Source organism: Erinaceus europaeus, chromosome 15 (assembly GCF_950295315.1).
Source record: "Erinaceus europaeus chromosome 15, mEriEur2.1, whole genome shotgun sequence".
Taxonomy (NCBI): domain Eukaryota; kingdom Metazoa; phylum Chordata; class Mammalia; order Eulipotyphla; family Erinaceidae; genus Erinaceus; species Erinaceus europaeus.
In genome coordinates this window covers 51,272,372-51,296,472 of record NC_080176.1, presented here as the reverse complement: position 1 = coordinate 51,296,472, position 24,101 = coordinate 51,272,372, and the positions used below count along the sequence as shown (strand labels likewise).

Here is a 24,101-nt window from a genome sequence, read left to right as displayed (position 1 = left end):
GACTCTGTAGAAGCTTGCTCCTTTCCCTTCTGATCCCCCTGAAGCTTTGTGGGATGGGGGAGTGGCAGAAGACTTCCCATTAAATGTTTTTCTAGGGAAGGGCAGAAAGCCAAAAAGGGAGCCAAAAATATTTTCTGTTCTGTTCGGCAGTGCTTTTCAGAATCCTTCTGTTAAGAGTTAGAAGAGCTTCACCATTCCTTGACTCAATTCCCACTTCCTCAAGACCATCTCCCTTCCTCTTCCCACCATTCAGATGTCTCCCATGATTGTTGTGTCAGGCCCAAGGTTTTAGTATTTTAGTTGTAAGAGGGAGGATCCAAGAGGAATGTAACTTCTCTATCTTAACCAGATGCTGTTTCGTTTACTCATCAGTAGGTCTGTGAGCCTCTATGTTCTTGGCACCTAACTAGGAAGTAAGGACTCACAAAGAACCAGAGATTGTCCCCTTCACAAAGTTTCCATTCTAGTGGAGACAGGCGATAGTTACACAAATAATTACTACAAAATCCAATGTGGGCCATGATCAAGGCTTCAACACTAACCGCCAAAGAACAGAACATGTGAAACAAAGACATTCACACATCCAGAATAAGTTGAATCTTTTATAAGCCCTCAACATTCACTCTAAATAACTACAACCAGCAGAAATACAAATGGGAGCCACTTCAGTTGCCTTTGTGACTTAAGTGAGAACATTCTGGAAAACAACAGTTACGGCCAATGCCCATGTCCAGTGGAGGAGCAATTAAGAAGCCAGAACTCACACCTCCTGCATCCTAAAAAAAGAATTTTGGCTCATACTCCCAGTGGAGGAGAAACGATAGGGGGAGTGCTCTAAACTCCATCAGAACCCAGACAGAAAAGAGGGAAAAAGGAAGGGCATTAAGAAGTAGTAATAGGTACAGGTGTGACTTAGAAGAGAAGACAGACCATGGGGTGGGGGAAGGCAAATTTTTATAAATATAGACAGATAGTTAAAGAAATAATAGTCAACCTGGGGACAGGTGGTGGCACACCTGGTTAAATGCACACATTCCAGTGCACGAGGACCCGGGTTCAAGCCCCTGGTCCCTACCTGTAGGGGAAAAGCTTCATGAGTGGTGTATAAGGGTTGCAGGTGTCTCTCTCCCTCTCTGTCTCTCCTCCCCCTCACAATTTCTCTCTGTCTTTATCCAACAATAAGTAAATTTTTTTTTTTTATTTAAGAAAGGATAAATTAACAAAACCATAGGGTAGGAGGGGTACAACTCCACGTGATTCCCACCACCCAATCTCCATATCCCACCCCTTCCGCTGATAGCTTTCCCATTCTCTATCCCTCTGGGAGCATGGACTCAGGGTCATTGAGGTGCAGAAGGTAGAAGGTCTGGCTTCTGTAATTGCTTCCCCGCTGAACATGGGTATTGACTGGTCGGTCCATACTCCCAGTCTACCTCTCTCTTTCCCTATTAGGGTGGGTCTCTGGGGACGCGGAGCTCCAGGACAATAAATAATTTTTTTAAAAAGAGGCAATACTTCAAAAAAAATCTTAAAAAAAGTAGTCACTCCATATGTGTGACCTTGGGAGAACTACTATAGTTTCTAATGACAGGAATGGGGACACAGAACTCTGGTGGTTTTGTAAATCAATACTGTCATTAATAAAAAATAAAATACATTAAAAAAATAAAGCAGCAGTTATGATGAGGGAGCTGCCCTGTAGCTAGTGGTGGTGCCTGAGACCATGGGGATGGAGGAACTGCCACAGTAGCTGCAAAGGCAACCCAGGGGCAGAATGCAGGGCCTGGGCGTGTGAGGTCCCAAGTGTTACCCCCAGAACTGTATATGCCAGGGTTATGTTCTGACCTCTCTCTCCTCTCTTTCTATCTTTCTATCTCTCTCTCGCCCACTTTCTCATCATATTTAAAAAATATTCCAATTTTTTAAAAATTAAAACTATGTCAACTAAACACAATCACTTCTCTTCATGGGACAATAGTTCAATTACTGCAAAACCTTACTTCCCTGGTTGATACACTTGGACACCACCAGCACTGGTAGAAATTCAGTACTTCTTCACTGAGCACAGTCTCCATTTTTGGAAAGTTGTCCTTATTTGGAAGTATACTGGACACTCTGATTCCAGGGGAAAAAAAATCTGCTCCCTGGCTTATTTTCACTAATTCAACATGTTGGTATGTTTTAGGCCTGTAAAACCTTGTTATGATCATTCATTTTCTTAAGGCTCACTGCCACAAAGAAAACATGATTTAAGGTCAAGCTGACCAAGAAAACTTACCTGACACCCTGAACTGTGACCATAATTACATTAATTCTGCATAATAACAGACAGTATTCATGAAACTAATCTGAATTTCAAACCACTGGATAAGCTACAGAACATTCAATTCCTCTCAGAGCATGCAACTTCTTCAACCAAGCAGACACAGGATGTTTCATGAAATAATTCATAAGACAGATTCATCTTTTACTGTTCCTTTTTCACTGCATCACAGTGATAAACTACACTGAAAAATGAAAGCTGACAGTATATGTTTTCCAATTGGCAAAAACTCAAACAGTAAATAATTAAGACTAAGTCATCCCTTTAGAGGTTTCACAGAGGAGACCTCATATGATTTCATTCAATCACTCATTCATTCACCTATTCAGTTTCACTCATTCATCCATATTGCAGAAACAATGTGTTTTTAATCTGTGGGTCAGAAGTCAGGCCTGGCGATGCTGATAGGTCTTGGTGGACCCTCATACTGTCTGTCCTCTGGCCCAAGTTATTGTGTGGGACAATAACTTGGGATGTGTGTGTGTGTGTTTTTTTTATAGCATAAAGAAGGCTGGCTTGTCAGGTGTACTTCTACTGCTGAGAAATGCTAAGCAGAAAAGGGGACCCTTTGTCATGCTGATAGCAAACAGTCATGGAGAGGAAAATGGACCCGCTGGGGTCTCAGTCTCGTATACTAAATGATTATATAATTATGTATAATTTCTACAGTCCACTATGGCACCACCCCCTACCTCCAGTCCCTGGTAAGAGCTAAAACTCCTTTTTCTTTCCTAATCATAAAATAACCATGACACATGTGAACTGAGCAGATTCTAAGTATTTTAAATTTTGGTTATGCCGTTCATAAAGGAAACATGTACTATATATTAAGGTAGAGAGTGATTCTGAGCTGATGGCAGAACAGCATTTAAATGATCTATATTCTAGGGGAGTATATCGAACTGACCTCAGCACACTGTGAAACTGTCACTTAAAAAGCACTTATTCAATTCATTTTTTTGAATGTGATATGAGCTTCTCATGCAGGCAAGGAAGAATAGCTAAATGGTCTTTCCTGGACCAATCTTCTGATTATTATTATTTTAGAGGGAGAGAAGAGAGGAGAAAGAGATAGACTGAGAGGGGAGAGATATCACAGCTCCAACATCTATGGAGGTCCCCTGTCGCCATCTATGGTGCTCCCAGGTGGTACCAGGACTCTAGCCAGGGGTCTCCTTCATGACCACCAGGCTCATGCTCTACTGGGTAAACTCTCTCTGGACCCTTGGTTCAATTCATTGTTGCAGACCAAATATGCTTTGGTCTGCAACATTAAGGGATGATGGCTTTACTGAAAGCATTCATCCAGGGGGGTGGGTATCAGTCTGACATGTCTCTTAATTTAAGTCAAATAAAGTATTAAGATGAGTATTAGCAGATAAGCAGTTAAGAGGGAAGGAGATTTCCTTTCAGAGCCTGTTCCTTCTCAATAGTCCTCTATTGTCTTCACAGCCTGTAGAACTGAGGGCACAATTATCTGGCAGAGGGTAGGGGGCCACCCATCCATGGGACTGGCTAGAAAATCAGGTTTTCTTTGGGACCTTGAGGTGCCCTAGAATGTGCTTATTGAGAAAAGGGGCTTCCTTACCAGTTCCCCTATCCCTGGAAAGCTTGTCTTCTTTCTCCTCTCTCTCTAGCGTGCTGCTGGATGACGAGATGCTGGAAGCGGAGCAGTTATCCCTCTCGTTCAGCTCCTCATTCTGCCTCTCTTTCTCACTGAGGGAGGCTCGCTCTTCTGACTCTTGTTCCGGTACTCGGGCCACTTCGCTCTCTGTTCCCGCGTGGGCAAGAGCTAGTTCCTGGCTGGCCTCGTGGACAACCTTCCCCACCTCTGCCTCTGGTTCCTGTTCTGTCTCTGCTTCAGGCTCAGGATCCTCAGCACTCACTGGTGGAGAAACAATGGACAGTATTTACAAAGGTAGTTTCTTGCACGTGCCATGTGAGGCATGAACATGGACACAAGGTACATTCTCTGCATTATCTGCAGCAGGTATCATTTTATTATCCCTGCCCCCCCCCCAAGAATCCTGCCCCCTGGGTCATAAAACCAAACAGAAATCTTGGCACTGATGGGAAGCGGTCATGTAGCTGACATTCAAATTGTAAGACACTTGGCTTTAAAACAGAGATAATCTAGGTAGGTCTGATTCAGTCAAGTAATATTTTAAATATTTTTATTATTAAATATGTATTTATGTTATGAGAGAGAAATGCCTTAGCACCAGTCTGCTCCAATTTATAAAATGCCAGGAATCCAACCCAGGACATCATTCAGGAAAATCCTATGCTCTGCCTCTGAACTGTGCTTCCGTGAATCTTTAAAAAGCAGATCTTTTGTAGCAGAGGAGGTGGCACAATGGATAAAACAATGGCCTCTCAAGCACAAGGTCCTGAGTTTGAACCCTAGAATTGTATGTGTCAGAGTGATGCTCTAGTTCTTTTCTCTTCTGCTTCCCATAAATAAACTCTTGAAAAAGATATAAATAGGGAGGTTGGGTGGTAGTGCAGTGGGTTAAGCACAAATGGCGCGAAATGCAAGGACCGATGTAGGATCCTGGTTCAAGCCCCCAGCTCCCCACCTGCAGGGGGTCCCTTCAAAGGCAGTGAAGCAGGTCTTCAGGTGTCTTTCTTTCCCCCTCTTTGTATTTATTTATTTATTTATTCATTCCCTTTTGTAGCCCTTGTTTCATTGTTGTAGTTATTATTGATGTTGTTGTTGTTGGACAGAACAGAAAAAAATGGAGAGAGGAGGGGAAGACGGAGAGGGAGGAGAGAAAGACACCTGCAGACCTGCTTCACTGCTTCACTGCCACTCCCCTGCAGGTGGGGAGCCGGGGCTTGAACTGGGATCCTTACGCAGGTCCTTGCTTTGTGCCACCTGCACTTAACCCGCTGTGCTACTGCCCGACTCCCTTCTTCCCTTTTTTGTCTTCCCCTCCTCTCTTAATTTCTCACTATCCTATCCAGCAAAAACAACAAAAATAACGATAACAACAAGGGTAACAACTAGGGCAATTAAATAGAAAACACCTAGAACTGCCAAAACAATCTTGAGGAAAAGAAACAGAAATGGAGGTATCACACTCCCAGATCTCAAACTATATTATAAGGCCATCATTATCAAAACAGCGTGGTACTGGAACAAAAATAGGCACTCAGACCAGTGGAACAGAACTGAAAGCCCAGAACTAAACCCCCACACCTATGGACATCTAATCTTTGATAAGGGGGCCCAAAGTATTAAATGGAGAAAGGAAGCTTTCTTCAATAAATGGTGCTGGGAAAACTGGGTGGAAACATGCAGAAGAATGAAACTGAAATACTTTATCCCACCAGAAACAAAGATCAACTCCAAATGGATCAAAAACCTGGATGTTAGACCAGAAATTATCAAAAACTTAGAGGAAAACATTGGTGGAAGACTTTCCCACCTAAACCTCAAGGACATCTTTGATGAATCAAACCCAATTGCAAGGAAGACTAAAGCAGAAACAAACCAATGGGACTACATCAAATTGAAAAGCTTCTGCACAGCCAAAGAAACTATCACACAAACAAAGAGACCTCTCACAGAATGGGAGAAGATCTTCACATGCCAAACATCAGACAAGAGACTAATAACCAAAATATACAGAGAACTCAGCAAACTTAACAACAAAAAAGCAAATGATCCCATCCAAAAATGGGCAGAGGATATGAACAGAACATTCACTTCAGAAGAGATCCAAAAGGCTAACAAACACATGCAAAATTGCTCCAGGTCACTGACTGACAGAGAAATGCAAATAAAGACAACATTAAGATATCACCTCACCCCTGTGAGAATGGCATACATCAAAAAGGACAGCAGCAACAAATGCTGGAGAGGATGTGGGGACAGAGGAACCATTCTGCACTGCTGGTGGGAATGTATATTGGTCCAGCTTCTGTGGAGAGCAGTCTGGAGAATTATCACATGGCAAGACATAGACCTCTCATATGACCCAGTAATTCCTCTCCTGGGGTTATACCCCAAGGACTCCATAACACCCAACCAAAAAGATATGTGTACACCTTTGTTCATAGCAACACAATTAATAATAGCTAAAACCTGGAATCAACCCAGGTGCCCAACAACAGATGAATGGCTGAGAAAGCTGTGGTATATATACACTATGGAATACTATACAGCTATTAAGAACAATGAACCCACCTTCTCTGACACATCTTGGATGGAGCTAGAAGGAATTATGTTAAGTGAGCTAAGTCAAAAAGATAAAGACGAGTATGGGATGATCCCACTCATCAACAGAAGTTGAGAAAGAAGACCAGAAAGGGAAATTAAAAGCAAGATTTGACTAAATCTGGAGTAGGGCACCAAAATAAAAACCCTGGGGTGAGAGTGAGGGTGAATGTTCAGCTTCCTGAGGTGGCAGGAGTGGGGGATGGGATGGGACACAGTCTTTTGGTGGTGGGAATGGTGTTTATGTACACTCCTATTAATTTGTAGTCATATAAATCACCATTTAATTAATATGAGAGGGGAAAAATTGATTGCATGTCTCAAACTTTTTAAAGCACAGACTGAGTCTTTTTAATACATAGGCTGAATATGTTGACTCTCTTTTAAAAAAAATTTTTTTTTAATTTTATATTTATTTATTTATTTTTCCCTTTTGTTGACCTTGTTGTTGTTTATTGTTGTTGTAGTTATTGTCATCGTTGTTGCCAGATAGGACAGAGAGAAATGGAGAGAGGAGGGGAAGACAGAGAGGGGGAGAGAAAGAGAGACACCTGCAGACCTGTTTCACCGCCTGTGAAGTGACTCCCCTGCAGGTGGGGAGCCGGGGGCTTGAACCGGGATCCTTAAGCTGGTCCTTGTGCTTTGCGCTACTTGCACTTAACCCGCTGCACTACCGCCCGACTCCCGTTGACTCTCTTAAAAGCCTAGACCAGGGAGAACAGAAGCAACTGGTGGCACAGCTATATACAAATAATGTCAAAGGACATAAATTATGGTGATATTGTGTATGATACAGTAAATCCTAACAAAGGAATTTTTCAAAGTTAACCCAATTACCAAATAATGTGATTACAGCAATATCTATTGTCTTCTTAACTCTAAGACAGCAGGAACCTCCCATTTCCTCTATATTTCCCCCAGTCCTGGAACCTCTAAGGTGGAGCTCACTTTCCTGCATGCTTCTCTCAATTCATACCAAATGATATTGCATCCGCTGATCTCAACCTAATCAACACAATGAGTACCACCTCAGCATGCTTCACTTCAGACTGTGTCCAGAGATGTCAGGCATGGACTGTCAACCCTTCAGCTTTATTACTCAGATGAGATCTTTCCTTTCATAGTATCCTCTAATTCCATTCCAGGAAGTTCACTTCCTAGTAAAGTCCCAAAACCTAGATATAGACCAGGTCCTGTAAGATAGGGCATATGTTCACATGTATCCATAAATTAGGGCAAAATATATACCTGAAAGCAAAAGTGCACAATACTCTGCAGTGAGTCAGTATAATGCTCCTAATGAAATAGTATCTAATTAGACTTAGATACCTTCCTCACCTACTTCCTATTACATTTCTCTCACTCAATCCAAAGCTAACCTTATCAAAGCAAGGTCTGCAAAAGCTGAATAAGGGCAAGAGATAGGCATACTTTAACGATGACTCTTTAGTCACTATCAGGCTACCCCATCAGCTGGGGCCCTAGTCGGAAAGTCCTGAGATTCCCAAACAGAAATGATGGGCCTAGACCTCAAATAAATCCCTCTCTCCACTGTTACCTGTCATCTCTATCAGGAACAACAAAATAGACCCCTTTGTGGGCCCCCCATAGGACCTTGCTCTCATGTTGGATCAATGACAATAGAGAATGTTCCATCCTCCTAAGGGAGGATGGACAACATACTCTATGCTACACCTAAGGAAGATGGGTCGATACTGGGGCAGCTTGGAATGTTCCTACTCATGACCACAGAATGGGAGCTCAGATCTACAGGGATGCAGAGGTCACATAGGCTCCTAAGCTGAATATGGGCCCCAGATCACATCAAATCGATGGGATTTACAGTCAACAATATTTATTCCCTTTCCCCATATTAGGGAGCTACTCTCTTCACTGATCCAGCAATCTGTTCCTTTTCCAGCCATGACATCATCTCCCCAGACAATAACTTGGATCCACCTGCATATCAAATTTCAGGCTCAGGGAAAAAAAAAAACTAATATAGCCACAGGCCCTTTGGAATGTAACTAAAATATGCCTACTAGCTTTCTACAAAATGGAGGAGCCACTAACACTTCATCTGCACTATTCCAGCCTTTAGGTCCATGATTGGTCAACAATTTGTTTGGCTTTGTATGTTAACTCTCTTTTCAGCCACCAGGTTCCAGATGCTAGCATGATGCAGACTAGACTTCCCTGGACAGACAACCTTACCAATGTGTCCTGGAGCTCTGCTTCCCCAGAGCCCTACCCTTCTAGGGAAAAAGAAAGGCAGGTTGGGAGTATGGATTGACTAGTCAACGCCCATGTTCAGCAGGGAAGCAATTACAGAAGCCAGACCTTCCACCTTCTGTATCCCACAATGACCTTGGGTCCATACTCCCAGAGGGATAAAGAATAGGAAAGCTAACAGGGGAGGGGATGGGATACAGAGTTCCGGTGGTTGGAATTTCTTATCCTATGGTTTTTTCAATGTTTCCTTTTGATAAATAAAAACAAAACAAAAATGTTGAAGTAGTGCTGCAAGTGTCCCTCCCTCTCTATCTCCCCTTTCCCTCTTGATTTCTCTGTCTCTATCCAACAAAATAAAAATAAATCAATGTAACTGAAAAAAAAAGAAACACTACTCTGTGTCCTTTGGGACAAAATGGATAGTACCAGAGGTGATTATGCTTAGTGAAATAAGTAAAGAGATAAAAGACTACTGCCAGAGGGTTTCACTCACATGTAGAATCTAGAGATCTGATTCTTATGAACTTTCAAAAAAAAATGGAAACAAACAAACTGTTTCTAAGACTTAAGAGAAGTGAAAGGGTCACATACAGAAATTTGGTGGTGGGTGTGATGTGGAACTATACATTGTAATCTTATAGTCACGGAATATATTATTAATAAAATTAAACAATATTTAAAGATAAAAGTAGCACTGAGACTGGCAGGAGAGACAAGAGATAAGCTCTCCTGAAAAAAAAAATGTATAACAATTGTGGTTGGGAAGGGTCCTGAAGGTGTGAACTTTTCCTCTGAAGAGCAGGGAAAGGTTTGTGCCCTGTGTCGGGCACCCCAAGTCTTTGATCCACCTCAAGAGAATGACAGAAGGGGAAAAAAAGCAAAGAGCTTTAAAAAGTGAAGAGACTTCTAAAACAACTTTAAGAAGGATATTTACATTACAGGGGATTATATTTACACTGTAGAGAAAGCCAGAAATATTATTTGAAGAATAATGGCCTAAAACACCCCCTATATGGGGAGTGAGGCAGACTTCCAGGTACAGGAGTTCCAAATAGGAAGACCTAAACAGATTGACACCAAGACACACTATAATTAAAATGGCAAAAGTTAAAGACATTACCATGATTGTATAAAGGCATGAAGACAAAACCAGTTTGTTACATATAAGGGAATACTTATGAAGCTATTGGCAAATCTTTTAAGAGAAATTTTAGAAGTCAAAAGAGAGTAACACAGTACACTCCAGTAGCAGAAAGGGAGAGATTTCCAACCAAAAATGCTACACCTAGTAGGTTCATAATCAAAAGTGAAAGGGTAAGTGTTTCACAGATGGAATGACAAGATAGCTCACATGGTTGGTACATCTGCCTTATCATGCATGCAATCCAGGTTCTAGCTAGGACCCCACTGCATTGAAGAAGCTTTGGTGTTAATTGTATCTCTCTCTCCCCCTCTCCCTCTCCATCCTCTCTCTCTCCCCATCCCCCTCTCCCTCCTCTCTCTCTCTCTCTCTCTGTGTGTGCGCGCGCGTGTGTGTGTGTGTGTGTGTGTGTGTGTGTGTGTCTGTCTGTCTGTCTGCCTCTTACGATCTGAAAGCAAACCTGCCTAGAGGAGTGAAGTCCTGTTAACAATCTCTCAAAAATTTTTCTCAGTCTAGCACAAACTAAAGGATTTCATTACCCCTTAACCAGAAAGTTTAAGGGACTTCTTTAAATTTAAAATAAATGATAATAACTAATGCCAAAAACACATGCGAGAAAAAAATTGCTGGAAAAGAGTGGTTGCAATGGAATTGAAAATGAACTGGAAGACATGAGATAGATATTAGAAATAGAGTTAATCGGGGGTTGGGCGGTAGCGCAGTGGGTTAAGTGCACATGGCACAAAGTGCAAGGACTGGTGCAAGGCTCCGGGTTAGAGGTCCCGGGATCCCCACCTGTAGGGGAGTCACTTCACAGGCGGTGAAGCAGGTATGCAGGTGTCTATCTTTCTCTCCACCTCTCTGTCTTCCCCTCCTCTCTCCATTTCTCTCTGTCCTATCTAACAATGACATCAATAACAACAATAATAATAACTACAACAACAATAATAAAAAACAACAAGAGCAACAAAAGGGAAAATAAATAAATATAAAATTAAAAATAATTTTAAAAAAGAAATAGAGTTAATAGGATTCGTTGTTGAATCAAAACAGACAAAAAGGTCAGATTAACTTTTGGTCTTATAAATGAAAACTGCCCTTTCTAAAATGTATACTCAAACCTTCTTCCAGCTGTATATACTTTTTTATTTGTGGAGATGGTCCATGATTCAAAATGCACACTAATTGTATTTGACAAATTAAAGGGAGGGAAAAAGGAATGAAGGATAAGAAGGGAGGGAGGAAGAGAGGAAGGCACACAGTGGAGAGAGAACATGGGATTTGAAAGATGGCTGGTCTTCAGAAGCTCAGAACAACCCTTGTCTGCCAGCCAACAAGGAAGAGGCCCCTCGTTCTTGTAAGTACAAGAAGCTGACTTCTGCCAAATCCTGAGTGAAACTGATGGGTGAGTCCTTATAGGGCCTCCTGATAGAAGCCCAGTACCCACAATCCTGATGATGATTTTGCGAGACCCAGGACAATGAACTGAGTTGAGTCACGCTAGCTTTCTGGCCTAGGGAAACTGGGAGATAATGAATGGATGACTATGCGGCAATTTGTTATACAGCATGATAAAGTGGCATGATCCTTTTTGCTTCTTTAGGGAAAGAGAAAGAGCTTCCTGGTGAGTGAAACTGGTATATGAATAAGATCTAATATCTTCTTGATGGATAAAGCCATAAGGTCCACCAATTTATGCTTGAGTTAGGTTTGATTATAATGTGAAGTTAGGCCATACATTTTTTATTAGTGATTTAATATCGATTTACAAAATTCTAAGATAACAAGGGTATAATTTCACACTGTTCCCACCATCAGAGTTCTTTGTCTCTATTTCCTCCATCGGAAACTCAAGAACACAGATATGGGTTGACTATTATTTCTATAACTATTTGTATGTATGTATATATATATCAATTTTTCCCATGGCCCTGCCTTCTCTTCCTTTCTAAGTCACACCTACTCCTGTTACTACTTCTGAATGTCTTTCCTCTTTTCCTCTTCTCTGTCCGGGTCCTGATGAAACTAGAGTTCAGAGCCCTCTGGTCATATTGGGCCATACTCCTCCCACCCTTTTGTAGCCCTTGTTGTTTATTGTTGTTGTTATTATTATTGTTGTTGTTGTTGGATAGGACAGAGAGAAATTGAGAGAGGATGGAAAGGCATAGGGGGAGAGAAAGACAGACATCTGCAGACCTGCTTCATTGCTTATGAAGCGAGCCCCCCTCCCCTGCAGATGGGGAGCCGGGGGCTTGAATCAGGATCCATATGCTGGTCCTTGCACTTTGCACCATGTGCGCTTAACCTGCTGCGCTACCGTCTGGCCCCCTGGGCCATACTTTTGAATGTTATTGAGAAGACTTGCTCACAGTCATAGGACCATTTTTAGACCTATGAAGACTGGAGAGTGGATGGCTGACGAAAATGCTCATTCTCCCACATCTTGGAGCAGGCACAAAGGTCTGCATATTTTTGCTCAGAAAACTCTAAATCATGAACTGAGCTGTTGTACATGGGTTTCAAAAGGGTCAGGAACAAAAAAAAAAGAGCAAACTCTGCACTGCGAAGGCTGGGGAGGGCACTGGCTCCTAAGGTTCTATACAAAACTACAAAACCACACTGCTGGGGTCCTGGCAGTGCGCCCCAAGAGTCTGTGCTTGAGGCTCAGGCACGCACTGCTCTAAGCAATGCAGACATTCAGGCAGAATCTGTACATAGCACGAACTGGAAGGTTCTGCCCAGATCCCAGAAGAGTAAGCACATGAAGGGAGCTCTCTCTTGGGAGCACCCTGCCAATTCCTGTGCATGGGGGCAGATGGTGATGGGGTGTGTAGAGCACACACTCAGAAAGACAGGCAGTTGTGATAGGAGAGGAAAGGTCACCTCTCACTGGCAGGGGATCCAGAAGCTCCCGGTCTGGTCTTATGATACAAAGTCACAGTGCTAGGATTCACTGAGCCCTGTACCCCTTGCTCCCCACCCTTTACCCCTTTGTCTGCTCTTAGGCTGCCTTTCTCCAAGAAGGAGTTGAGAATGGAGGGATCAGAAAAGGGAAGAGGAAATGCCAGTCTCTCTTTCTGTCCTTGGTTAATGTACAGGCACCACAGGGAAGAAATTCTCCTCCTGGGGTTCCCCAGCTGTATTCTGCACATAGGAAATAGAACAGAAGATAGAGGACCTGTCCCTTCTGCCTGCTTCAGACTTGATGACAAGTTGTGTGTCTTGTCCTGAGGGTTCCACCTTGTGTGGGATGCTACTTCCCAAAAAGATGGGAGGGAGGAAGCAGGGTGGCAGTGACCTTCTGTTATCCATGTGCTCTGTGGGCTGGGTGTGCCAAATAGGGGCTATTTTAGGAGCTGGAGATATGAGGGTGAAGCTCTCAGGTGGAGATACTCTGGGTGGTAACATCAAGAGGGATGCCCAAAGCCAACTATGGGCATGTCATTTGCTATTCCTTACAAGCAAACAGAGGGAGCCAGCAACATAGCTCACTTGGAGAGTGAACTAAGTTGCTTTCTGTGAAACCCACATTTGAGCCCAACCCTCACCATGATGGAGGAAGCTTCAGTGCTATGATCTCTCTCTCTCTCTCTCTCTCTGTGTGTGTCTATATCTCTATATTTAAAAAAGTCATTCTGGGGGGGTTGAGTAATGGTGCACCTGGTTAAATGCACATGGTACTAAGTGCAAGGACCTAGGCAAGGGTCCAGATTTGATCCCTGGTTCCCCACCTGTATGGGGGACACTTCACAAGTGGTGAAACAGGTCTGCAAGTATCTCTCTTCCTCTCTCCCTCTCTATCTCCCTCATCTCTCTTGATTTCTCTCTGTCCTATCCAATACAATGGAAAAAATAGCCATCAGGAACAGATTCTTAGTGCTGGCAGCACACCCCAGAGATAACCCTGGAGGAGAAAGCAGTCATTCTGAAGTCGTGAAGCCCCATTGATGAGGGAAAAAAGTCAACACTGGGTACACTGGATAAACGGAGAAAATGAACACATCACCCTTGAGAAGAAATCCTTTTGGTACTGAGGGATTTTTTCTGGTGATTTCTTTCTCATCTGATAACAGTGTCTTTAGGAAAGAGCTGTAAACCCCCACCCATTTTGTAGGCATGGCCAAAGCACAGCTTCCACAAGAGGAATGCCATCATGTGGTTGACAGAAAGCATGTGTTCTTGTGCACATTGACTCCAGAACAGCCACATCAAAATGAAAATGTGTGCACAGCAGCCCAGCACATGGCACACACTCGCATCTTCACCGGGAAGCATATGGTGGAGCCCCACAAGAGTGCCTCCACATGGCTTCCTCCCCATCTGGGAGGTGCCGCCAGTTGGCTGCCACAAGCCCTCGTCGATTCACCATCCCTGAGAGACCAGGTGAAGGGAAAGAGACCCACAAGTGGATTCTTGTTTGACTCTTGCATTTCCTTCTCCTCCCCCAACATTATAGCTCTCCCCATTTGAGCCAAGCTTCAAAGATTACAATGGAGTCAGTCACAATCCTGAGCCTTGAGGGAGGAAACAGGGCACTTAAACAAAAAACAAAAATGCACAGGCAGGCCCAGCTCCTGTAATGGTGGAGGACAGAGGAACACAGAGACCCCACACATCCAGCTGTGGCCTCTACCACCAGACTTGGGGAGATCTGAATTCCTCAGCACCCACTAGACCTAACACAACAAACATTTATAAAGGTGATGGCTATTCCATGAGCAAGTCTGGCTGGTGTGTTAGGAAGGCAAGGCTTCATAGGGGGACATTCATCATCACCATGCCAAAATGATATTGGTCCCAGGATGCAAAGGAGTCCAAAAGTGGATGGGAGAATGTCCTGGGCACAGAGAGAGGCACATACAGACATCTAAAGAGGGCATGTGGGAAAAATGAAAAGTCTCTGGGTGGGCAATGAGCTTTGTGAGGTGACAGAAGAGTCAAGGACTTTCCCTTGCAAGCAGTGAGGACTGCTTCTGGTAGGGGAAAAAGTCACTTTTCACAGGTGAAGGTGCTCCTGGGGAAGGAAGTGAGGTTCCTAGTATTATGAAGCCAAGTTTGAAGACCAAAGTATAAAGGTCAAGAAATTGAGGAGTTAAAATTAAGCCAGGAAGAAAATAGATAGATGAAACCACTGGAAGGACACATGGACAAATGGCTGAGATTCTGAGCCTTCCCAGAAGAGACACTGTGCTAGCATTTATGGGGAGCAGGGCTGGGGTGACCTGCTAGTTCTCTTCCAGGCGCCATTACTGAGCACTGCACATGATCTACCAATCAGAGAAATGCAAATAAAGACAAGGAGCTACCATATTGCTCCTGTGAAATACTGCACATTGGAAAGGTTAGTAACAGCAAGTGTGTGTGTGTGGGGGGGGGGTAAAGGAACCTTCTACATTGCTGGTGGGAATGCAAATTGGTTCAATCTCTGTGGGAAGCAGTATAGAGAATACTCAGAAGGCTAGAAATGAACCTACCCTATGACCTGGTAATTCCTTTCATAGGAATATATCCGAAAGAAACAAACACACTCATCCAAAAAGACCTATGTACACCTATGCTCACAGAAGCACAATTTGCAATAACCCAAACTTGGAAGCAACCCAAATATCAAACAACAGATGAGTGGCTAATAAAGTTGTTATATATATATATATATATATATATATATATATATATGAATATAACTAAGCTGTTAAAAGATGAAGTCATCTCCTTTACTTTGGATGCATCTTGTTGGAATTATATTATGTGATATAAGACAGAAAGAGAGGAATGAATATGGGATGACCTCACTCTAGGTAGAACTTAAGAGACAAAGGGAAAACACAAAGTAAAATTTGGACTAGGTTTGGTGTATTGCACCAAGGCAATGGACTCTGGGGAAAAGCGGGGGGGGGGGGGGGGGACACTGAAGGGACCTGGGGACCTGGTGCAGGATGATGGAAAAGGAACTAAGTTGGGTGTGAAAGAATTTTGCAGACACCTACAACAGCAAGGTGAGAAATTGTACCCATGTGTTAACAACTGTACTAGAAACCACTAACCCTCAGTCAGCTGATTTTAAGAGCAGAGGGGAGAAGGGAATGACAAAGGCCCAGATCGAGATGCTCACTCCCAAGCATACGCTGGAAAGGGTTCCACAGCCTCCTCTTCCAGTCCAGCTCAGAAGGGATTGTGATAAAAACCAACCTGTAAAGCTACCACCATGTTCTCTGCACTGATTCATCACCACCCACAACTGCCTGTCATCTTGGGCTGAGGAAAGACACAGAGATGCGGGCACACCTCCAGGGTCAGAGGAAAGGAATGACAAGAGGGACTTGGGCCAGGTGCCCGGATGGGCCGTCTCCCCACATGAGGGCATAAGATTGAAAGTGAAAAGAGGCCACAGAAGTTATATCCGATAATATAAAAGGGATCCTCTTCATGATGCAGGCACTGAACCCCAGCAATAATCCTGGAGGCAAAAAAAGGGGGGGTCCTCTGACACCATCTCCCTGGACAGTACCTTTAGCCCACCTGCATGGAGGTAGCTGTTGGGCTCAGGCAAAATTAGTAAAGTCACGGGCCCCTTGGAATATACCTAAAATAAACTTCCTAGCTTTATCCAAAATGGAACCCCCAAATCTCATCTGTTCCAGCCTTACCTTTAGGTTCCTGATTATTAAGCAATCTGTTCTGCTTTGTATCTAAATGCTTTTCAGCCACCAAGTTGTAGATGCTACCATGACACCAGCCTGACTTCCCCGGGCAGATGACCTCATCAGTGTGTCCTGGAACCCCACTGCCACAGAACCCTGCCCCACTAGGGAATGATAGAAACAGACTGGGAGTTTGGGTTGACCTGCCAATGCCCATGTCCAGCAGAGAAGCAACTACAGAAGCCAGACCTTTTACTTTCTGCACCCCATAATGATCCTGGGTCCATACATCCAGAGGGATAAAGAATCGGAAAGCTTCCAATGGAGGGGAGGGGATGTGCGACTCTGGTGGTGGAAATTGTGTGGAACTGTACCCCTCTTATCCAATGGACTTGTGGATCATACTTAAATCAATTAAAAATGATAATTAAAAAAAAGGATCCCAAATGGGGATCTGTCTCCCTGGATTATGTCCTGAGAGCAGACTGTTAGTATCCTGGCATCCCAAGATGCACTTAGCAAACAACAGGGAAATGGCATTCAGCCAGCACTAGCACTGACCTGATTCAGAGGACCTTATACTACAATCGAAGGCCAGAGTGAAATGAGAATTAGGAAGGAGATAAGAATCTACATTAGGGGAGCTGGGCAGTAGTGTAGTGAGTTAAGCACACATGGCACAAACTGCAAGGACCGGTGTGTAAGGATGATCCTGGTTCGAGTCCCCAGCTCCCCATCGGCAGGGGTTGCTTCACAAGTGGTGAAACAGGTCTGCAGGTGTCTCTCTTTCTCTCCCCCTTTTTGTCTTCCTTTTTTCTCTCGATTTCTCTCTGTCCTATCCAACAACAGCTATGACAACAATACTAATAACAACTACAACAAGTGCAACAAGGGCAACAAAATGGGAAAAATGGCCTCCAGGAGCAGTGGATTCATAATGCAGGTACCAAGTCCCAGCGTTAACCCTGGAGGCAAAAAAAAAAAAAGAATCTACATTAGACTATATAATAAGATGTAGTAACGATAATTTATGCCATGTGGAAGAAATACAAGGAAGGGCAAGGCCAAGGAGATGTTCAGAAGAAAATACCATGAGATTCTGTCATTGCTGCTATCTTGTGGGGCAGGACTCACCACAAGGACATGGAACTTGAGGGAACTTTTTGTTTATAAGAAACAGATGTTGCAGGAGAGAGGTGGGGAGGCCAGAATGTGAACCCACTGACACAGAAGCCACAGGAAAAAGGGGGAAATTGAAGTCCTTTCTTGAGGGGATATAAAAGGGTACCCAGTCAGATGGACAAAGGGATTGGAGTTTTCTTTCTGTAGATCCCAAAACAGGGAGAGAGACAGGTAGGGGGCAGGTCTTGAGAACCTCAATCAGCTAACATCCAAAACAACCAAGACAGACATCCATGCATACACACCAGCTAGTTTTCCTTCCCTTTGAAAGCCCAGTGCCAACTCCTCACCTGGTCCTAAACACCTCACTCAGTATCAGGTTCCAACTGTAAGTGAAAGAAAGAATGAAAGTTACTGTTACCAGTCTGGAGACCTCTAAGAACACTAGAAATAGATCTACAGTGCAACCCAGCAATTTCTTTCCTGGAGATTCATCCAAAGGAAACAAAAACAACTCTCCTGAGATATCTATGTACAGCACAATTCATAGCAGCACAATTTCTATTAGTTCAAACTTGAAAGCAACCCAGATAACAAACAACAGATGAGTGGCTAAGAAAGTTGTGGTATATATACAGAATGTAATATATACAAAATGGAATACTACTTAGATGTTAAAAATAATGATCTCATCTTGGATAGGAATTGAAGAAATCATCTTAAGTGAGATGAATCACAAAGACAAAGACAGGGCAGGGTGGTGGTGCATCTGATTCAGTGCACATGTTACAATGTGCAAGGACCCAGATTCAAATCCCTGGTCTCCACCTGCAAGAGGAAAGCTTCACAAGTGGTGAAGCAGGGCTACAGGTGTCTCTCTCACTCTCCCCTTGATTTCTGGCTGTCTCTATCAAATAAATAAAAAATAAAGAAGAGAAAGATAAATCTGACTTATAGAGAGAACTTAAGAAGCAAGGACAGAAAGGGAAACACAAAGTGAAATTTGGACTGGCTGTGGTGTCTTGTAGAAATCAAAGGTCTCTTGGGAAGGAGGGAAAGAGAGTGGGAGAGGGTGGCTTTGGGGTCCTGGTACATGATGATGGAAGAGGACCTATGTTGGGGGTGAGAATTTTTTGCAGATACTTATCACAGGGAGATGAGAAATTGGATCCATATATCAACAACTGTAGTAGAACCATTAGGCTTCCAATAAAATGATCTAAAAAGAAAGTCAGTGTTACTTAGTACCTTCTATACTCAGGGTTAAGTCTCAAGATCCATATGCATGTCACTCTAGTTTTCATGCCAACGTGAAGACGGATATTCCATGTGATGACTAACAAAGTATGTCTAGAGAGAAGCAAGAGTTACTCCAGGGCTATGCAATGGGCTGGAAATTCTGGGGGCTGCCTCCAACCCCCATCTTTACAATGTTCTGCTCTGTCCCCTGGGAGGTTGGCCTCTACTGAGAGCCCCTGCCATGTCAGTAACTTCTAACCCTGTCAGATGGGTGGGCTTGTGGTAGGAAGAGAAGGGAGACTTGGGCCTCTGCTCTCTCCATAGGGGGTGTGGGGCTATAGTTTGGCAAAGGTTGTCAGGCCATTTCTGCTCTGTAGGCTCCCACTCAAGACTACAGTGTTCACCAGATCCCAGCTAGGCACTAAGTTCCTCTAGGCTTGGAGGTGGGAATAATTTCCCTCTCCTGCCATGTCTGTGTGTGTCCCCAGGCTGTAATGCTCCTATGTCCTGTCTGCACCTCTGCAAACAGTCCCTTCAATGTTGGCCTGCAGGCTCCCTCTGAGTGAGCTTGTGTCATCAATTTCTAATAGAACCTTGCTGACAAGCAGAAAGAATGCTAACAGAACTGGAGGTGGGGAGGGGGCGGGCATTGACCTTCCATCAGCCTAACCAAAATGCTAAGCTTTTTAGTCACAATGTTAGAGTGTGGTGGATGACTTAAGGAGGGAAAAGTATATAATCAGTGCCCCCAACAATAAAACAAAACAAATCATCCTGTGGGTACAGACATTCCATTTCTGCTTTCATCAGAGCCCTTCATAGCTTAGACCAGAGTGTCCAACTGGAATCTTGTCATGCAATTTTGTTTTGAAGAGATAAAATGTTGGTAGAAAGATCTGAACATCTTGTGTCTTGGGTGGCTTCAACTGATTTCTGTCTGTGATGGTGTCTTGATGGCTTGGCAAGGGCTTGGCTTCCTGGCAGAACTTACGAAGCCGAGGGTAGAGCCAGCCAGTTCTAGAATAGCTGCTCCAAACTGTAAAGATTCCAGAGACCTCCCCAGTTCCGAGCTAATAACTAACACCATCAACTTTAAACTTGTGGCTTAATCACATAAATGTGAGAAAGGTCCCAAGAGAAAAGACTCACAATGTTGAACATTCTTTAGACTTTGCCTTTGGTGTGGTGCCAGTTGTTATGAAGCTGTTCTCTCAAATGCACCCGAAGCAGGCTTTCTCAGCCCCTTACACTATGGATATTTGGGGTTGGATTTTTCTGTGTTGTGGCAAGTTGTCCATAGGCTGCTTGACACCACCCGTGGCTTTTACCTACTGGAGGCCACTAACATGTCCTACTCCCAACAATCCAGAATATCTTCAGCTACAGCCAAGTGTCTGTTGGGGTAACACTACCTCTGGTTGAGAACTGATCTATAAGAATTATTTAATTAGGATGGACACAAACTCTACACACTCAAGCTTTACAAAAGAAACAATTACTTGCAAAAGACTAATTCATATGCCAAATAAATTTACATGCCTTTAAATTTAAGCTCAGCTCTGTGCTCAGAATTCACAGGTAGAGTTTACAAACAGATCCAGGCTTCTGCTGCCTCTTAAAATGAAAAGTACAGAGCCAAAAATTCCTTTCCAAGCCCCATTAGAAGGTGTCATGTTAAGGCTAGACGCTAGCTCACAGGATAGAATACATGTCTTGCTATGCTGGCAGCCTGGTTTGGAACCCCCAAAACACATGGGGGTACCATGGCCCTAGGGATAGCTCTAGTACTGGGTCTCTCTCTCTCTCTCTGTCTGTCTCTCTCTTTCTCTCCCTCTTGGTTGGAATTACAAAGAATGAAAAAGTTGGCCTGGGAGAGTTGAGATCATGTACATACAAGGCCCTAATTCTCTAAATAAATAAAGCAAGCCATTTTACAGGTGTCGAGCCCACTCTCAGAGCTCCAACTCTGGAAGTTTTCAGTTAACTTCAGTGGAAAGCTGGACTCCAAATTCAGTGCAAGGGAAGAAGGACTGGGTTTGCAGTCATGGGCTATTCAAACATGGTACAAATCCTTAAAATTTCAAATTACATTTGATGTAGCAAGTTATTCTCATTGCAAGAGGCACATGGGAATAGAAATGTTTAAGGAAAAGCCAGGTCCATGACCCTGATGTCTTCCTCACATGGGAACGTGCACCTGAGCTGAATGTTGGGTGAGCTGACAAGAGCCGTGAACATCTGAAGTGCCACTTCCTCTTCCTCTTGCTCTTCAGATGATACTTCTGACTGCTTCCTACACCATTGTGGTATCACTTAGGACTTACGAGAAGCCACTTCAGGTTGTGTGAGGCTGGTGTTGATTAATAGGTAGGCTCTATTGCATACTATAAACAGGAAGTAAGAAACCAACTTAAGACTAAAGAAAGCAACTTATTGCTGCATCATTATCTGGAACGCTAACTGATACTAAACATCAACTCCATTATCAACACTTCGAGTGTGATTAATTTCCTCTTTCAAATTCAGGAAGTGTTCTTTTTTTATTTTTTTCCTCATTTGTTTTTCTTGGCTCAGCCAGTGTCAAACAGAATCAGGTACAATTCTTGCTGGCCTTTCTATGACTAGATGGACGGGTAAAGCTACATGCCTGCTTTTTTGTTTTTTTATAGTGACTTAATAATGATTAACAAGATTGTGAAGATAATACGGAATTAATTCCACACAGTTCCATGCAAAAGGCAGGCCTTGCCTCAAGGGTGAAGACATCACCTCACTACAAACTGCCATGCATTTCAACACTACTTAGAGCCCTTGTCAGCTCCCAACCAGAATCACAAGTCACATCAAAATAAAAGCTGCTACTGTGGCATGACAACAGTAAGTCCTGAACCACAAACCCTAGTATTAAATTGAGATTAAGGAATTTGGTGTTCCCTAATTCACATTTCCCAGCCCTATGGTGATGCACTTACTCTGATATGATTGTCAGCAAAGTTCAGGACCTGAGGTTTGAACCTGGGTCCTCCAGCATGAAAAAGTTTGTAGTTTACCAAATGGGCTGCCACATGGACCCCTCATTCCATAAGTATTGATAATTTTCTTTTTCTTTCCTTATCTATTTACTTTTAATTTAATTTAATTTATTATTGAAGAGAGATAGAGAGAAACTGAGAGAGAAGGGGGATAGAGAAGGAAAGAGACAGAGAGACACTTGTAGCCCTGCTCCACCATCCATGAAGCTTTCTCCCTGCAGATGGGGACCAGGGGCTTGAACCAAGGTCTTTGCACACTGTAGAGCATGTGCTTAATCAGGTGCGCCACCACCTGGCTCCCAATATTGATAATTTTCCTCTATTATTCTTATTTTTTGTTTTTATTCTGCTATTATTCTTTTGATTGCCTCCAGGGTTATTGCTGGGCCTTGGTGCTATTATTCTTTTTTTGTGGTTTTTTTTTTTTTTTTTTTTTTTTGCGCCTCCAGGGCTATTGCTGGGCTTTGGTGCCTGCACTTGAATCCACTGCTCCTGTGGCCATTTTTTTTTTTTCTGATCTTTTTGGATAGGACAGACAGAAATGAGAAGGGAAGGCAAGATAGGAGACAGAGAGACACCTGCAGACCTACTTCACTGCTTGTGAAGAGACCCTCCTGCAGGTGGGGTGCATGGTCTCTAGCTGGGATTCTTGCGTGGGTACTTAAACTTCATACAATGTGTACTTAACCTGGTGTGCCATTGCCCAGCCCCCGGTGCTATTATTCTCTATGCTAAGTACAAGAGATTTGATGTGGGGAAAAATAATATTGCCTAAAACTTTTTTTCTGGCAAAAGTGACCTAAACCCCAGAGACATTATAAGATCAAATCAGTATCTAAAGAAAATCACAATCCTTCCTTTTAACAAAGAACCCTGAACAGAACCAGTCTTTGACTAGAGAAGAACTGAAAATCTCTCTCTCTCTCTCTCTCTCTCTCTCTCTCACACACACACACACACACACACACACCACACACACACACACACACACACACACACACACATTGCCTCCAGGGTTATTGCTGGGGCTCAGTGTCTGCACCATAAATCCACTGCTCCTGGAGGCCATTTCCCTCCCCCTTTTGTTGCCCTTATTGTTGTAGCCTTGTTGTGGTTATTATTGTTGTTGTTGATATCGTTCATTGTTGGATAGGACAGCGAGAAATGGAGAGAGGAGGGGAAGACAGAGAGGGGGAGAAAAAGGTAGACACCTGCAGACCTGCTTCACCACTTGTGAAGTGACTCCTCTGCAGGTGGGGAGCCGGGGGCTTGAGCAGGGGTCCTTATGCTGGTCCTTGCGCTTTGCACCACGTGCACTTAACCTGCTGCACTACTGCCCAACCCCCACTTTAATATATTTTTGATGAAATGTATTTTATTTATCACTTTATTTGGGGGGGGTATTGGCTTACAACCCAGTTGTTGGCACATGAACACAATGTCTCACCCTTGCACAACAGGTGTGGATAGAACACTCTCACTTCCAACTTAGGTCCTTTTCTCCCATCTTGTACCAGGGGCTCACGAGCCTCTTCACCCCCTGCCCCACCTTCCACAGAATTTTTGTTTTGGTGCAAAACACCACACATGGAACTTGAAGAAATCATGTTAAGTGATATAAGTCTCCTTTAAATTCTTACCTACCCAAGATTGACACTTCCTTATTGCATCCAGTCAATAGTGGACAATGGCTGTCTATTTAATAACATCTTATCTGCTTTTGTTAGTGAATTCACGCACAAAGAAGTGAAAAAAAGGACTATTTTGGGTTTCGACTTATTAAACAACCTGTTTTGCTTTATATCTTACTACCTTTCAGCCACCAAGTTGCAGTTGCTACTAAGATGCCATCCTGACTTCCCTGGATAGATGACCTCACTAGTGTGTCCCAGAACCCCATCTCCCCAGAGCCCTACCCCACTGGGGAAAGACAGAAACAGACTGGGGTTATGGATCCACCTGCCAATGTCCATATCCAGCATAAAAGCAATTACAGAAGCCAGACCTTCCACCTTCTGTACCCCATAATGATCCTGGGTCCATATTCCCACAGGGGTGAAGAATAGGGAAGCTTCCAATGAAAGGGATGGGATATAGAACTCTAGTAGCATATACTGTATGGAACTGTACCCCTATTATCCCACAATCT

The 24,101-nt window shown here is 43.4% G+C and overlaps 1 protein-coding gene across 18 annotated transcripts in view; it reads right to left on the bottom strand.

The window, feature by feature from the left end:
- FHOD3 (formin homology 2 domain containing 3) overlaps nt 1-24,101 on the bottom strand; it is a 588,579-nt gene that overhangs the window by 65,567 nt on the left and 498,911 nt on the right. For 17 of the 18 annotated variants that reach the window (XM_060173744.1, XM_060173740.1, XM_060173741.1 and 14 more), the window contains one exon: nt 3,912-4,208. The exons of the other annotated variant lie outside the window; for it this stretch is intronic. In XM_060173744.1, the coding sequence (XP_060029727.1) occupies nt 3,912-4,208 (297 nt within the window). The remainder of the gene's footprint in view (nt 1-3,911; nt 4,209-24,101) is intronic. 18 annotated transcript variants of the gene reach the window in all.